This window comes from Meleagris gallopavo, chromosome 1 (assembly GCF_000146605.3).
Source record: "Meleagris gallopavo isolate NT-WF06-2002-E0010 breed Aviagen turkey brand Nicholas breeding stock chromosome 1, Turkey_5.1, whole genome shotgun sequence".
Lineage (NCBI taxonomy): Eukaryota > Metazoa > Chordata > Aves > Galliformes > Phasianidae > Meleagris > Meleagris gallopavo.
The window spans coordinates 150,161,762-150,178,354 of record NC_015011.2 but is presented as its reverse complement, the minus strand read 5'-3'; the positions used below and the strand labels follow the sequence as shown (position 1 = coordinate 150,178,354).

At 42.0% G+C, this 16,593-nt stretch overlaps 1 protein-coding gene across 2 annotated transcripts in view; it reads left to right on the top strand.

The window, feature by feature from the left end:
• Window positions 1-3,381: 3,381 nt before the first annotated feature.
• The window catches only part of LOC104917463 (carbonic anhydrase 9-like), a 21,213-nt gene continuing 8,001 nt past the window's right edge, over window positions 3,382-16,593 (top strand). Inside the window, exons 1-3 of one of the 2 annotated variants that reach the window (XM_031557829.1) lie at window positions 3,382-3,520; window positions 9,583-9,725; window positions 10,242-10,492. In XM_031557829.1, the coding sequence (XP_031413689.1) occupies window position 3,520; window positions 9,583-9,725; window positions 10,242-10,436 (339 nt within the window). In that variant the 5' untranslated portion in view covers window positions 3,382-3,519 and the 3' untranslated portion in view covers window positions 10,437-10,492. Of the gene's footprint in view, window positions 3,521-9,582; window positions 9,726-10,241; window positions 10,493-16,593 lie in introns of those variants that run through there. The other variant, XR_796871.3, reaches the window with a different exon arrangement.

Below are 16,593 nucleotides of genomic sequence, written 5' to 3'. Positions count from 1 at the left end.
CACCCAAAGAGGCAATAATAATCCCGGACCGAAGCCCCCAAATTGTTGGAAATATCCAAATAATTTTGTCAGGACGGTATCTCTGATAAAAGCTAGATTTTATTCGCGATTGCAATGGCGGGCGTCCCGCAAGCAGGAGCGCACCTATGGACACAACATGACAGCCTTTATACCCTGTTTTCTCCCCCTTGCCGCCCCCCTCTCCCCTGTTTCCCCACTGGCTGGGTACTCCAGGTTCACAATCTTATCAGAGGATTTACATTTGTTATTTACTTGTTAATTTGTTTGTTATCTGGTGTCGCCATCCTGTCGTTTCCAAGATGTCTCAGTGCTCTTCTTGTCGTATTGATATGGTGATTTGCTTCCAAGTCTTCGTTAAACAAGGATCACCGTGGTGAGGGATGATGTCAGGCCTTCCGATATCTCTTCAGGCGCTTCCTCGGGCATGCCATGACTTGTTCTCTGATTTGATCTGGTGCTGGATATTCTTGCAGTGTGTATGACATAATATACATATATACACCTATATACACCTATATACAGAGCATGCGTCCCTGGGACGGGTTATCTAGACGATAAGTGATGTAAACTATCAGAGATCTTCCCCAAGTTAAGCAGAAAGACTCCCAGAAAGAACTATGACAGTGGAGATTATGAAATAAAAATATATATATTATCCAATTCTAATGCAGAAACAACATTTGATTCCCACAGCATCTATGTTTGCTCTTATCCACATTCTGTTGCAGCATGCAGAGGAATCAGAAATTACTATAAGCCCTACTACACAACAAAAATTAACTCTATAAACAGGATCCATGTAATTTTTGTCATTTCTTACTGGCCAATAGAGTGAATTTTGAGCAAGGATGGGAGGACAATTTAGCATAAATAATGCATCTGATTCTTTCAGTGTTCTTTCTGCCTATAAAATACCTATTAAAATTCTGAAATTGTTTCTTTTTTGATCTGTTCTCTGATTTTTAATAGATTTCTTTTCTCTTTTTTTAATCTGCGGCTCATTCAGACCTTAAACTAGCTGGTAACTGGTATTGTTTTTTAAGCGTGTTTTCTTGATGATGCAAAGATTAGGCCGCCATGGTTTTGGTATTGTTGGAAATATCCAAATAATTTTGTCAGGACTCAGGACGGTACCTCTGATAAAAGCAGATTTTATTCGCGATTGCAATGGCGGGCGTCCCGCAAGCAGGAGCACCTATGGACACAACATGACAGCCTTTTTACCCTGTTTTCTCCCCCTTGCCTCCCCCCCCTCGCCTGTTTCCCCACTGGCTGGATACTCCAGGTTCATAATCTTATCAGAGGATTTACATTTGTTATTTACTTGTTAATTTGTTTGTTACCTGGTGTCAGTCCTGTGTCTCCAAGACGTCTCAATCCTCTTCTTGTTCATATTGATATGATGATTTGCTTCCAAGTCTTCGTTAAACAAGGAGCACGAGGGCGGGGGATGATGTCAGGCCTTCCGATGTCTCTTCAGGCGCTTCCTCGGGCATGCCATGACTTGTTCTCTGATTTGATCTGGTGCAGGATATTCTTGCAGTGTGTACGACAAAATATACATATATACACCTACATACACCTATATACAGAGCGTGCGTTCCTGGGAAGGGTCATCTAGAGGATAAGTGACGTAAACTATCAGAGATCTTCCCCAAGTTAAGCAGAAAGACTCCCAAAAAGAACTCTGAGAGCAGAGATCATGACATAAAAAAAATATCTATTATCCAATTCTAATGCAGAAACAACATTTGATTCCCACAGTATGTGAAGAAATTTTACTGCGTAGATGGTGAAGCACTGAGCTTATGCTCCATCTTGAGCATACTTTAGCTGAAAAACTGACCAGACTTGACATTAGACATAAAGTGGCATCTAACACTGGTGCCCATTGATGGATTTGCTAGGAGCATTTGTAGTTGCATGAAAATTATATCCAGAGTACATCTGCTTTGCAGAAATCATCTGCTGTCACTTATTTGTGAGTTTTAGAGTTTCCCCATGAACCTCACCTACAGGTTACTCAGTTCTGAGTTATACAACTCAGGTATTTTTTGTGATGTGTCAGTATATATCTTTCACAATAAATTAGAACAGTATTGTCCTTAAATATATGATATGTTCTCTTAGAAAATTTTGAGTGGGATGTTTAATACCAAATGTCTAGAACAGTGTGGATTGTCCTAAAGGAGAAAGGTCATCATTCTTTTTTTGTTTCCAAAGAACTTGAAGGATAAAGCCTTCTGTAAAAAATAACCTAATGCAGCCATGTTCTATCATCTGCACTTGCGCCATTCAACTTTAATTAATGTTCTTCAAACACTGGGTCTTATCTACTGTATTAAATGAACTTTGCCTGTGAGAAAGCCAGAGGGGTGGTTTAATTTAAAATTTCTAAGATGAAAAGGAAAAAATACTTTGCTCTTCCTTTTACACAGCTGATGAGGACATTCAGTCTTAAAGAATGCTAATGTCCTGTGCCAGTGTGATGCTGAACAGGAAGGTTGGTCCACTAAAGTTATTCAGTTCATTGTTAGTTAAATCAAGGAAGGCTGAGTAGCTTGCAGTTTTGCCTTTATTTTTGTTTTAAATAACTCACTGTAGAGCTGGTAAAGGATGCTAATGCTATTTCTCAGAATGCAGATACATGTGAAACATAAACAAATCTTTGGCATGTGTTTAACTTACCTGATATGAATTAAGAAATAAAATAAGGAGGTTGCTTTTCAGATTGGAAAACCTGATTGTACTGAAAAAGCGAAGGTGGATTTCACTCTACTTTACAGCATGACCAGGAAGAAAGTAATCCATTCTGCTTGAAGTGTCAGTGCCAACGTGTGTTGATTATACTGCTCAAATACCTCCTTGACTGCAGAGAGCACCCAAAATTTTAGACAGTTAATGTTCTTGTGTAGGAGCTGGTTTGAAAAGTAGAAGTATGTTGGTTGTTTTTCATAATCCTCTTCAGTAGCCAACAAAAATGAATTATACATGTGATGCAAAAATGCTTCCAGCAATTGCAGGATACATATCAATATCTTGTACTAGCTCTCAGCTGAGTACTCCTCTACTTATATTTTCCTCAAGTCATAGCTGAACTATTTTCAACTGTCTGTGCCAATTTCATAATTATCTATAATCAGAAGTGACACTGACTCAGTAGTTTGCAACAAATAAAAAATAGAAAATACAGGAAGAAGAGTGATTTTGTTTTTTATTACAGTAGATTAGGGCAAAGTACAAAAAGGCTTTCTGTGCTGAACTCAGTAAAATTCATTTCAAAGAATAAATCTCAGTGGCTTTGTTAAGACTTACTTTTCTTAAAAAGTACGAGAATCTTAAAACAAAGTCAAGTTTAAATCCAAATATGTCATAAAAAATTCAATTATATTTCAATTACCCCCTAGGTATTACACTGAAAAGAACATTTTGTTCCTGCTGCCCTTGGCTCCAAAAGAAACAGAATAATGAGACTTCTTGGCATTTTCTGTGCATAAAAGTAAGTGGCAAAGTCCTTTATCATTCAAAAATAATACAATAATTCTTGGTTTTTACCTATTTAAAGATTCATTGAGATTTTTTCCTCTTCAGCTGTTACTTCTAGAACTCTCATCCTGTCTGAGCCCTTTTTCCCATATGCTTTGTACTTCATATTGAGGTCATCTTCTTTCTAAGCAGAATCTTTGCTCCTAATCACTCCAGGTGAGGTTCTTGCACCAAGATCTCAACCTTCATAGCAGATAACATTTCCAAATCAACAGACTGTACTGAGGAAAAAGAAGACACTGAACAACCCTCATAGACCACTTTCTGTTTAACTAAGACCCAACCACAATAACCAGCAGGAAGCCTTAGTTTATAGTTTGCTAAGTCCCAGTAGGTAATGGGATGTTTAGTTTATACCCAACCAGTGTGTCAGTTGCAGTGTAACAATGCTATTCTCCAACTCAGATGAGCATTTCAAATTCCTTCTGGAGAGAGGTACAAGTAGAAGGGATCTTACTAGCAGCAGATGTGCTGGGATCTCCTCCTCTGCTCAAAGTAAGAGTTATATAATAGTTTGAAAATCCTACTCCCACTGATTCTGAGCAACACTAAACTGCATCCACTCCCCCAAGTAAGTCAGAAACATCTGAGACTGACTCTGCTCTATCAGTAGAAATAAGATAAGGCTGTTCAGCCTGTTGGATTGATTTGTGGTACTAAAGCTTTAAATTTGTTTCATTTAGTTCTTCAGTGAGCTACGCATAATTTTAAAAATTCGTTTAATCCTGTGTTAAAGCCACTGTCACCCAAATTTCCCCATAATTTATGAATTCTAATTAGTGACTCCCAAGAAAAAGAAACTATTTCTGTCTTTGGCAAGCTTTAGATTTTTGTTCATTTGCTTTTAGGCAATAAGCTTTCAGATCTCTTTTTAGAGATTATCTGTTTCACAGTGTGAGATTATAATGTTTCTTCTAATTAAGAATATCAAAGAACCTCAGCAAAAGGCTTCTTGTTTTGATAATTTTGATCACTCTTCTGAAAGGTGTATTTGTTACCTTGATTTTTCCTAGAAATCAATATTACATAAAGCTTGAGAAAATGTCATTCTACCACTTCTGACTCTGAAACTATGAAAATTTTTTTTTACTCATTTGAAAACATTTATTAACAATTGTGAGCAAATACAATCATGTGTAGACAATACTTGAGTATTCTGATATAAAGTACTATGATGATTCCTGAAGTTCAGATAATAAAGAACTTCTTCAAAGGTAGTAATACATATGAGGGAATCTGATTTATTACAAAGAAATAGCTACTCCTGTATGCCATCCAAGTCCTTTAGATTGGTATTACTTAGCAATATGAGATGGTTTCAGAGGGGAACAAGCAAGGAGAAAAACTCACTTGAGTTACTCACTGAGATTATTTGAATTTTAGATAAAATAAAACAACATTAAAATGCAGTTAATTTTTGTTTTAGAGGAAAATATTCAAGTAATGCCAGAAAATGAAAACATAGGATACATGTGAGTTGAGGTGTTAGGAGCTAGGAGTTAGTTATAGCCCTGCAATTCTGTGATTCTGTGAATCAGCTAATCTGGTGAGGAAATGCAGTAAGGAGCTGCTGAATGGGGTGAGTGGTAAATCCGATGAAATAAGCTGCTGCCTAGGACATGGTTCTTCCTAGTGTCAAGGTGTCATTTAAGGGCACTATACATCACTGAATCATTCCTACACAGCATGCACTCTGGGGAAGAAATCTGATTGTATTCCAGATGCTGAAAGGGTGTAGAGGCTACTTCAAAGTAAGTAGGCACACTGAGGTGGAGGGCAGAGCTCAAATTGCTTCAGCTGAGGCTACACAAAGCAGTAGGAAGCTGAGAGACTCTGCCCTTGGCATCAGAAGAGTGCTCACTTCAAATAGCATACCTAAGGCTTCAGACATTTACAGAATGGAGCTGCTGAAATACTGTGTCTCTGCAGCCCCCACTGAGACATAGTAGAGAAATGGAGTGGCTGATTCCATACAGAATTTTGTTAGCTGCACAGCACTAAACAGAGACTCAAGTACTCCTAGGTGACAGTTTTATGAAATATTATTATAGTGGTTTTCCATAGTTTATTCTTCCAATAATTTTCTTATCCTCTTGACCTTGTAAGAGCACCCCAGCCCTGGAACCCACCACCCGTCACGGGTATTCCCTCTCTCATTTTAGTTTCTAAGGGTTTTCCAGAACTCAAGATAATTTCTTCAAAGGGAAAATTAAACCCAGCGCCTTTCTTTCTAATGGACTTGGCAGAAGAACTGTGACAAACTGTAAAATGGAAAAGCATAAGGCACACTGTGTTCATAAAAGAAAACCAATGAAAAGCACACTAGAAACCCTGGGGGGGAAGAAAACAAACAAAGAAACAGAAGTTACAAAAAAAAAAGTTTTCTAGAAGATTTCCAAATGGAAAAATAGCTGAGACATCAATACAATGCAGTATAAGGGAATGACTATTAGCAATAAATAAATAAATAAATAAATAAATAAAAATAAAAAAAAGAAATTTCATACTGAATACATATAAATACTCAGACACCATCCTTCATATCGAGTTTAGACACACTGATTCTTAGCAACACTAAGCAGTATTAGTTACCAAAACTTAAATCTTGCATTCATACAAAAATTCATAACATTATGAATTTGTTATGCGTCTTTCAATTCTCTGTGCAGCAAGAATTTTGCCCCTTATGAAAGTATCCACAGGTACCAGGAGATTTAGGAGAATGTCACTGAACTGCACCTGTCAACAAGAATCAAATTCACTTTACTATATCTTTGTCAAGCCTAAGGAGCCTGAGTTCCTTAGGTTGCTTCTGGATTGTTTTTAAATTATATGAAATACACAACATAAATTCATGTGATTCCACCCACTTAGTACCTCCCAACTTAAAACTAATTATTTTTAAAACTTTTTACCATCTAACAGATATATGATGTTTTCAAACAATTCAAACAGATTGACCTGATTTGCAGTTGACTTCAATGGAATTAATTTTTTTTACAGCAGAATCAGGAATAGTTTCAGACTCCTTCACCTGATAGGAAGATGTAATGTCCTAGATTTGGTATCTTATTTGTTACTAGTAAGGGGTATTCAGCTTTCTGAAGTTCAACTTTCTGAAAGTCCACATCAAGCCTCTCCCTGCTGTTAGCATTTAATCAATATAAAACATTAGTCTGGAGTTTCCCACTGGGTACTGTTTATTGCTTTCACTAAATAAAGCATTTCCAAGAGTAGCAGGCAGGAAGCTGCTGGTAGCTTCAGGGCTCCCACAACTCAGTCAGATGCCAAACAGAGTCAGTTTGCAGGCACTTTTTCAATAGTGTCTCTGTTTTTGGACTCTCAATGATCTGACTATCAATGAGGAGTCTATTTTCATCCAGGCAGCTCCTCTCAAGTGAGTGATCCTGCTGAGTTGTTCTACTTTGAGTTTTATCAGTAGACAGGACAGATTTCTAATAATTCTCCTTTCCTGGATTTTTTTCCCATTTGCTCATTACTCTAGTAATGATCTTCCTATTGCATGTCACCTAACAGAAGTCAATCTGATTGATGTTGACTTACGAGATGTCTGAATCAGGGCTATAGGTGTCCTGTTGACTTCAGGGAGGCTTGATATGTGAAAGCAGTGATGTACCTGCAGTAAAACTCAGATTCATACTCATTGAGTGCATTTACCCTGCTTAAATAATGAGGGACAGGGAGCACCATATCTCCCCATGTTCCCACTCCCAGTTAGCTTACACGCTGACTCAGTTTTGGACTACTCAGATTAGTTCATCCAAGGTGAATGGGATCCAGAAGGGCTGGTCCCAGACAAAGCAAATGAGAGGACATCAGGTAATGATTGTCAGAGATGTAGCAGGGTTCATGTGCAAGGGTCCCTTATATGTAGGAAGGAGAGAGACTTTTTGGGTTCATGAAAGGCAGATCGTGTTTGACCAACCTCATCTCCTTCTATGACTGGGTGACCAGCCTGGCAGATGAGGGAAAGGCTGTTGATGTAGTCTACCTGGACTTCAACAAAGTCTTTGACACAGTCTCCCACAGTATTCCCCTGGGGAAATTGGCTGCCCGTAGCCTGGACAGGAATATCCTTCTTTGGGTAAGGAACTGGCTAGAGGGCCATGCCCAGTGGGTAGTAGTTAATGGAATTAAGTCTGCTGGTGACCTGTTTCAAGTGGTGTCCCCCAGGGGTCGGTACTGGGGCTCATCTTGTTTAATATATTGATTGATGACCTAGATGAAGGGCTTGAGTGTACCCTCAGTAAGTTTGCAGATAACACCAAGCTGAGAGGTTGTGTCAATCTGCCTGAAGGTAGGGAGGCCTTTCAGAGGGATCTAAATAAGCTGGATCACTGGGCTGAGGTGAATGGGATGAGATTCAACAAGGCCAAGTGCCGGGTCCTGAGTTTGGCCACAATAACCCCATGCAGCGCTATAGGCTTGGGGTTGAGAGGCTGGATGATTGTGAAGAGGAAAGGGACTTGGGGGTGTTGGTTGATGCTCAGCTGAATGTGAGCTGACAGTGTGCCCAGGTGGCCAAGAGGGGCAATGGCATCCTGGCCTGCATTAGAAATAGTGTGGCCAGCAGGAGCAGGGAGGTAACATCCCCCTGTACTCAGCGCTGGTGAGGCTGCATCTTGAATATTGTGTTCAGTTTTGGGCCCCTCACTACAAGAAGGACATCGAGGTCCTGTAACGTGTCCATAGAAGGGCAACTAAACTGGTGAGGGGTCTGGTGCACAAATATTATGAGAAGTGCCTGAGAGAGCTGCGATTTTTCATTCTGGAGAAGAGGAGCCTCATTCGAGACCTCATTGCACTCTACAACTTCCTGAAGGGAGATTGTGATGAGGAGGGGTTTGGCCTCTTCTCCCAGGCAACAAACAGGACCTGAGGAAATGGACACAAGTTGTACCAGAGGAAGTTTAGATTAGACATAAGGAAGAACTTTTTCTCTGAGAGAGCGGTCAGGCACTGGAATGGCCTGCCCAGGGAGGTGGGTAGTCACTGTCCCTGGCAGTGTTCAAGAGGCGTCTGGATGAGGAGCTATAAGATATGGTTTAGTAGCTTGTGGTAGCAATGTTAGTGTGAGGATGGTTGGATTAGATTATCTTGTAGGTCGTTTCCAATCTTGCGATTCTATGATTCTGTGATTCTATGTTTACATGATCTAATAATGATAAGACGAGCAGGAATGGCTTTAAATTAAAATAGGGGTAATTTAGGATAGATGCTAGGAAAATATTCTTTACTCAGTGTGTGGTGAGGCCCTGGCACTATGTGTGCCTCTCTGGAAGCGTTAAAGGCCAGGCTGGATGGGGCACTGGGGAGCCTGAGCTGTTGTGTGGCAATCCTGCCCATGTCAGGGGGGCTGGAACTGGATGATCTTTAAGGTCCCTTCCAACTTCACAGAATCACCGAAGTTGGAAAAGACCTAAAAGATCATCCAGTCCAACCATCCAACCATCCACAGCCTCTCAGGGTCCAGGGATGCTCATGATGTTGGTGCCTGTCAAACCCCATAGCTCAGCCCTTAGGTTATCCACTCCACTGTTCTGCTTGCCAGGTATCTGGGGCTCAGCTTTGCCTCAAACCACACCTAAAGGCAAAACCAAATGCATGTGCCCAGTGTCTAAACAGGCACTGCTCTAACTCTGCAGATTTCATGTGACACACCCCCAGTGCTGGCCAGGCCTGCAGGCTGCTCTCTTTGATGCAGCACTGATGCAGCTCTGTGCTCCCACAGTTGTACATGGCTCTGCCAATCCCCTTATCCTCTATTCACAGCCTCTTCATGTTATTCCCACATAGTGAATAAATTTATTCACTGGGTGTCCTGCAGGCTGAACCCTGCTTCATAGCACGGCTCTACCCACTGCCTTACCCTCAACCTCATTTAAGATCCAAAGCCACTTTGTTGTCACCAACCTCGCCCAGTCCAAGGTGACTCCTTCCATCAGCCGTTCTGCAGACTCTGCCTTACCAACCGCACTCTCCCTCCCTCTGCAGTGGTCCTGAAGCTGCCTGAGTCCTTGGCCATTGTGAGCGGCTACGTGCAGCCGTACCGTGCCATGCAGCTGCTCCTGCACTGGGGCTTGTCTTTGAAACCTGGCTCTGAGCACACCGTTGACCACAAGCACTTTGCTGGGGAGGTGAGAAGTGTTCTGTCCTGCTGGTGGGCTGGTGGCATAGGACTGTGAGCTGCTCACAGCCAGCTAGGTCTGATTTCATCCCTTCTGGTACAGCTACTGTCCTCCAGGGTGGGTTGTCTGCCCATGTTCAGGGCATCTCTTGGTGCTCACTGCTATGGCACCTTTATCCCACTTAACCAGCAATGTGCCCCTAGCAGGGATGCTCAGCACAGCTGCATCCCTCCCCCAGAATATGCTCTGTCCAAGGAAGTGAGCACCCTCCATGGGTGCCTGTCCCATATTGGAGCTGTGTTTCCTTTCAGTTCACATGGTCCATTACACCACCAAGTATGAGAACTTCAAGGCAGCCCTGACCCGACCAGATAGGCTGGCAGTGCTGGGGGTCTTCCTGGAGGTGAGCAGTCCTTGAGTAAGGAGGGGAAGGAAGAACAATATGACTTGGGGGATGGAGAAGGGGACAGCAGGACATAGGACCCTTTGCCAGCAGCCAATCCTTCCATCAGTGCTGTGTTGCAGGTTGGGCCAAGGAAGAACCCATATTACCAGCAGATACTCGAGCACCTGCACAGCATCCAAGGAGAAGGTAATGCCCTGCTGGCACTGCAGAGGAAGGCTGTAGCAACTGTTGGCTCTGTGCACAGGGAAAGCTTGCACAGCAGCAGTTCACCGCTGCTCCATTTCTTCTCCCAGATTGATGATCTTCAGCAGTGATCATGATGAGGGGATAGTGGCCACCCTCAGCAAGTTTGCTGATGATACAAAGTTGGGAGGATTGGCCAACACACCTCAAGGCTGTGCTGCCATTCAGCGAGACCTGGACAGGCTGGAGAGCTGGGCAGTAAGAAACCGGATGAGGTTAACAAAAGCAAGTGTAGAATCTTGCATCTAGGGAGGAATAATTGCATGCACTAATACAGGCTGGGGAATGAGCTGCTGGAGAGGAGCTCTGCGGAGAGGGACCTGGGTGTCCTTGTGGACGACAGGTTGGCCATGAGCCAGCAGTGTGCCCTTGTGGCCGAAAAAGGCCAATGGCATTCTGGGGTGCATTAAAAAGAGCGTGGCCAGCAGGTCGAGGGAGGTGATCCTCCCCCTCTACTCTGCCCTGGTAAGGCCTCATCTGGAGTACTGTGTCCAGTTCTGGGCTCCCCAGTACAAAAAAGACAGGGATCTCTTGGAAAGAGTCCAGCGGAGGGCCACAAAGATGGTGAAGGGCCTGGAGCATCTCCCCTATGAAGAAAGGCTAAGTGACCTGGGTCTATTTAGCCTTGAGAAAAGAAGATTGAGTGGGGACCTGATCCAGGTTTATAAATATCTGAGGTGTGGCGGCCATAGTGGTGAGGCCAGTCTCTTTTCAGTGGTACGTGGAGACAGGACAAGGGGAAACGGACATAAGCTGCAGCATAGGAAGTTTTGCACGAATGTGCGTAAGAACTTCTTCACGGTGAGTGTGATGGAGCACTGGAACAGGCTGCCCAGGGGGGTTGTAGAGTCTCCTCCTCTGGAGATATTCGGGTCTCGCCTGGATGCCTAGCTGTGCGACTTGGTGTAGGGAACCTGCTTTGGCAGGGGGGTTGGACTCGATGATCTCTGGATGTCCCTTCCAACCCCTACAATTCTGTGATTCTGTGATTCTGTTGTACTGAGGAACATGGTTTAGTGGGGAAATATTGGAGGTAGGTGGATGGTTGGACTGGATGGTCTTGGAGATCTTTTCCAACCTTGGTGATTCTACAATTCTGATTGCCTTGATACCACTCAGAGAGACTTCATACCATGAGTATTGAAGAACAGAAAGGTATTCTCAGCCTCCTTTGGGAGATGGTAGCATGTGAGAGTACAAACATTAAAAAAAGACTGCACTTTGGTGGGTGTTTTTTTTTTTTTGTGCTATTTGTATTACTGCTTTTGAACATTGTTATTTTCTGCACAACAGGAATGCATTCTTCCTATATCTTACAATAGCAGTTCATCTTTCTTTTTCCTGATTTAGTTTCAGTTTTAGACTTGGTGAAAAACAAAGAAATCTATTTTAAGTTGCCAACTGAAAATGAATCTACAAATGCAGAATAGAAACAAAAATGAGAGGGTAAGAGGTGAAAGAAGGGATAACTAAGGAAAAAAAGGGCCTTAAAGAAGTACTGAATGAGGGAAGGTAAAGCTCCGAATGACAGTATGCAAGAACAAAATAAAACTGTCATTTTTGTAATGGTCTAGGAGATGAAAAGCAAAGAATTTAAGAAACTTTTAGTAGATCAGACTTCTATTTTAAAAAGTCACTGCATGTGTGAGTCTGCACACGGAATTAGGTTATGCTGTGGCAGTAGGAGGTCTGACAGCAGTGTGAAGCTAGATCCATGCCAGCTGTACCCAGACATCCAAGACCATGTTGCTATCGCATTTTTGAGCATCGCCATGAGATGCTTGGCTTACATGGAGATTGAAACCCCAGCTATTCTGCTGCATGGTATCTGAGATACCAAAACTTAAATTAAGCTAGGTGGCTCAAAACAAAACTCCGACTCCATATCTATGGCTTTCAAGCAATAAATGAGTTCAGACAGAATCTTATGTTTGTCACATCAAAAGGAACCACTGTATTGCATACAGTAAGAATTTCCCATGTTCAGTTCTAGCCATTGAAAGGAATGAAAACCTGGCCTTCCTGATTTTTTTTCTAATCACAAAAGTCATGTACTATACCAATCTTCTGTCAGCCAAAAATTAGCCAAATAACTAACAAGGTAGCTTGGTGGTACTTCATTTATCTAGCAGAGTAGCATTGGTATCAACAAGTCCAAGAAATACGAATGCTTGGAAACAGAGTACAAAAATATGTTAGAGAAACATTGGCTAAATTTCATTGCTGATGTAAAAGAATGCAAGACTGTTGAGCCCAGCTGAGTTGTACTTTCTGATGAGAGCTATAAATTTAGGCTATTATCTTTAATGAGTGAAGTTTGTCTAATTCATACTGCAACTTGTCCCTTATTTAATATGAATGCAATAGCTTTAATCCATCCCAGAAGATGCCAATTAGTGGGAGCAGCACTTTTGCTACTTTAGTGAGAAATGCACTAATAGCTTAATTCCGGGAAGAGTAAAAAGATATTATTCTTCTAGAAGATGATTTCTTTACATTCCAAATCTAGGAGCTGACCAGAATTACTGTATGTATACCTATCTTCTAGGCACTCTGGCTTACAGCCTATTGCCACTTGCTTTGGAGGAGTTCTAAAATCCCCTTCTGTTCAGTGGGAGGCCTTTTTGTACAATGATGCACATACTTCATCGACTCTTTCAGCAAAAGTTGCTAACAAAGTTGTAGGTACAGTTACACCTAATGCAAGATAGTTTGAGTATTCTAAATTCCCCCATTGGCACACCAATACAATTTGTCTAGACAGCAGTTGGTTAGGAACAGCTCAGAGCAGCAAAGAAATGCTTGTAAGTGTGATAGCACTGTAAAGAAAGAACACTGAACAACTCTGTTGTTGAGGGGATATTTTTCACAAAGAAGCATTTGAGACACTTCTCCAAAAAGACTACTGTTTGTGAAGTAATTTGGTCCCACAGATGCACATATGCCTGACACTATAGTCCCGATACAAAAGGTTAAACTCTGAATGCTGCATATCATTTCTACCATCCTATGTGTGGCAAGTAGGCACTGCCAAAGGTTGTGGCAGCCAAACTCCTTGAGAGATGAAAATTTCCCACTGTCTCAGTGGCATCCTAAATTTTTCTCAAAAGTAATTTTGTCTCTCATATTTAAGACTTTCACTTCTTTCAAGTTGTGTTGCATCCCATACTTAAGATAGTGTTGCCAGCCAACTGTAGATAATGTAAGACATCATAATGGAAAGCAAGTGTTTCTGCCAATATAGGGATTGCCTGTCTTCTCAGAGTAGTTTATGGCTAAACACAAATACAGCAATATAAACTTTGAAAAGGCCCCTTTCCCCCTTACGTGAACCCATGCTTAGGGCCACATGTAAATTATTCACACATTTCTAGTAGAAAAATCACAGAATCACAGAATTGTAGGGGTTGGAAGGGACCTCTAGAGATCATCGAGACCAATCCCCCCTGCCAAAGCAGGTTCCCTGCACCAGGTCGCACAGCTAGGCATCCAGGCGAGACCCGAATATCTCCAGAGGAGACTCCACAACCTCCCTGGGCAGCCCGTTCCAGTGCTCCGTCACCCTCACCGTAAAGAAGTTCTTACGCACATTCGTGCAAAACTTCCTATGCTGCAGCTTATGTCCGTTTCCCCTTGTCCTGTCTCCACGTACCACTGAAAAGAGACTGGCCTCACCACTATGGCCGCCACACCTCAGATATTTATAAACCTGGATCAGGTCCCCTCTCAGTCTTCTTTTCTCAAGGCTAAACAGACCCAGGTCACTTAGCCTTTCTTCATAGGGGAGATGCTCCAGGCCCTTCACCATCTTTGTGGCCCTCCGCTGGACTCTTTCCAAGAGATCCCTGTCTTTTTTGTACTGGGGAGCCCAGAACTGGACACAGTACTCCAGATGAGGCCTTACCAGGGCAGAGTAGAGGTGGAGGATCACCTCCCTCGACCTGTTGGCCACGCTCTTTTTAATGCACCCCAGAATGCCATTGGCCTTTTTGGCTACGAGGGCACACTGCTGGCTCATGGCCAAATAGTAAAAATAATAATATATAATATATATAATAATATATAATAATAATAAAACCCATTGGGGCAGCAATACATTCCTAAACAGTCATGGAATGTCATGGTGAGTTCCACTTCTGTAGGACTCCTTGCAGAAATCTAAAACCCAGATGAAGAGGAGCTAAAAGGATTGGGTCCCACAAACAGAGATCTATTTTCAATTAGAAATATGTATTCTAGGATAAAATCCTTAATTTTGAAAGTTGCCTTAAAAAACCTCTGGCTCAAGGGAGAACTGCATAATTAAGTCAAGTTCTGGGCAGTGCCCAGCCATCTTAGCTCTGCTCAGCTGTTCTACACTGAGTCCCCTGCCTGAGGCTCAGTGGGAAGTTCTTCAGTGGTCAACACCTTCAGACATAGATCTGATCCCACAGCCATTCACATGGCCTTCTAAAGGAAATACCATTCAATATGTCTTCTGTATGGGGCTGCTGAATCACGGCCTGAACCTTTGATTGATCACCTGAGGCGAGCAATGAGTCAGCTACGGGAGCACAGGTGAAGGCAATTCACCTGTGCTGCAGGAAGGGGTGGAGCCTGGCTCCACCTCTTCTAGACCCATTTAAGAGCTGACTGCCAGTAGGGAAGGATTTCTCTCTGGAGATCTGCTCCATCAGGAGTTCATCTTGTGAGCCTAGGATAGGGTGAGTGACTTTCTCTCATTTCCTCCAATATAAATTATATTAGCCAAGCTCCTGGAGAGAGATATATATATGTATATAGATAGATAGATAGATACACACACACACCATCTGTATATCCATTGATTAAACAGTCTTCTAACACAACAGGTTTTGAATTGAGGTGTCTTAGCAACAGAGATTGGCAGAATGCAAATGATCATTGAGATGGTTTTTTTATAGTGTCTTAATCTATGCTGCGTTTCAAGGTAACTCTGTTTCTTTTTAATAATTCCTTTTGTAAGAGGCTTTTTCCGTAAACTACATATCTTTTAAGAAGTGAATGAGCTCTTAGTGGGCACAGTTTGATTTTATGAAACTGGATGGGTCAACAAGAGCTGACAAGGGCAGGTTGTGCTCTTTCCATAAAGACATAAAAGTTCTTGACAGTATTAGGCCAGGGAGCTTTAATGAGTAGATTACTGTATGGCATACACCTGTTCTAAGTCCTTTAGAGGAGTCAGCCCTTTACCTTTGAACATCCTGCAAGTAGCAAAAGCAATTCCGCACTCTGTAGGCCATCTACCTCTTTGTGGAAGCAATTCAGAGACACTTCAGAGCAATACCAGGTGAGATAACTCTGGTGATAACAGGTACATGTGATAACACGTACAGTCTCTTCTTTCTATGCCTGCTACAGTATTTCTTTATGGCCTTGCAAAACCTTGTGCAAATGCACTGTTTCTCTCTATTTGTTCTAGCACTTCTTTTACATCAACAGTTGGCAAAATTGGGTGAATCCTAAAGCCACAGTGCCACATCCTTTCCTAGGGCTACTCTGAAAGTAAATAGACACACAGTTCAAGCAAGTCCCTGGTACCACCAGAACAACCAGCCAGTTTTTCTTTTCCCCTTTGGATACAGCTTTTTGGTAGAAGGTTCTGGGGTATACTCCAGAACTCTAGAGCATAGCATGGGTGTGCTAATTCCATTTCCAGAGCTGGAAAATATTCCTGATGGTACAGGTTTATAACCACACATCCCATAGAAATGATCCAGTAAAGTAGAAGGGATAAGTGACATGCAGTACCACCTACCTTAAGTACATTCTGATGGCTTACAGTCTGGTTGTCAGCCCGTATTTGCTTTAAGATATTTACTTTTAAAGTTCCATTTTGGAAAACTGAGGTGGAGGAAAAAAATACGCAAACTGTGTTAAAGCCTGCAGCCAAAATCAGTGACGGCAGAGAATGCCCAGAGAAGCCAAGCTGTCAAGGCCTAATGTTTCAGATCAGTTGTGCACAGGATGAGTCAAGATTACTTTTGCACAAACAGATGAACTGCAACTTATAATCCTCATCTAAATTATATCAGGTTATGTGAAAATCAAATTTGGGCTGTAAATTCAGTGTCTGGAAAATAACAGAGCAGAAACAGGGGAGTGCAATGCCATAAGTCAATGAATTATATTGAAAACTGCATTTAAAATCACAGGTGATAGCTGGCATAGAAATGTGAAATAGGATGATAAAGTTCTAGTTCACAATCT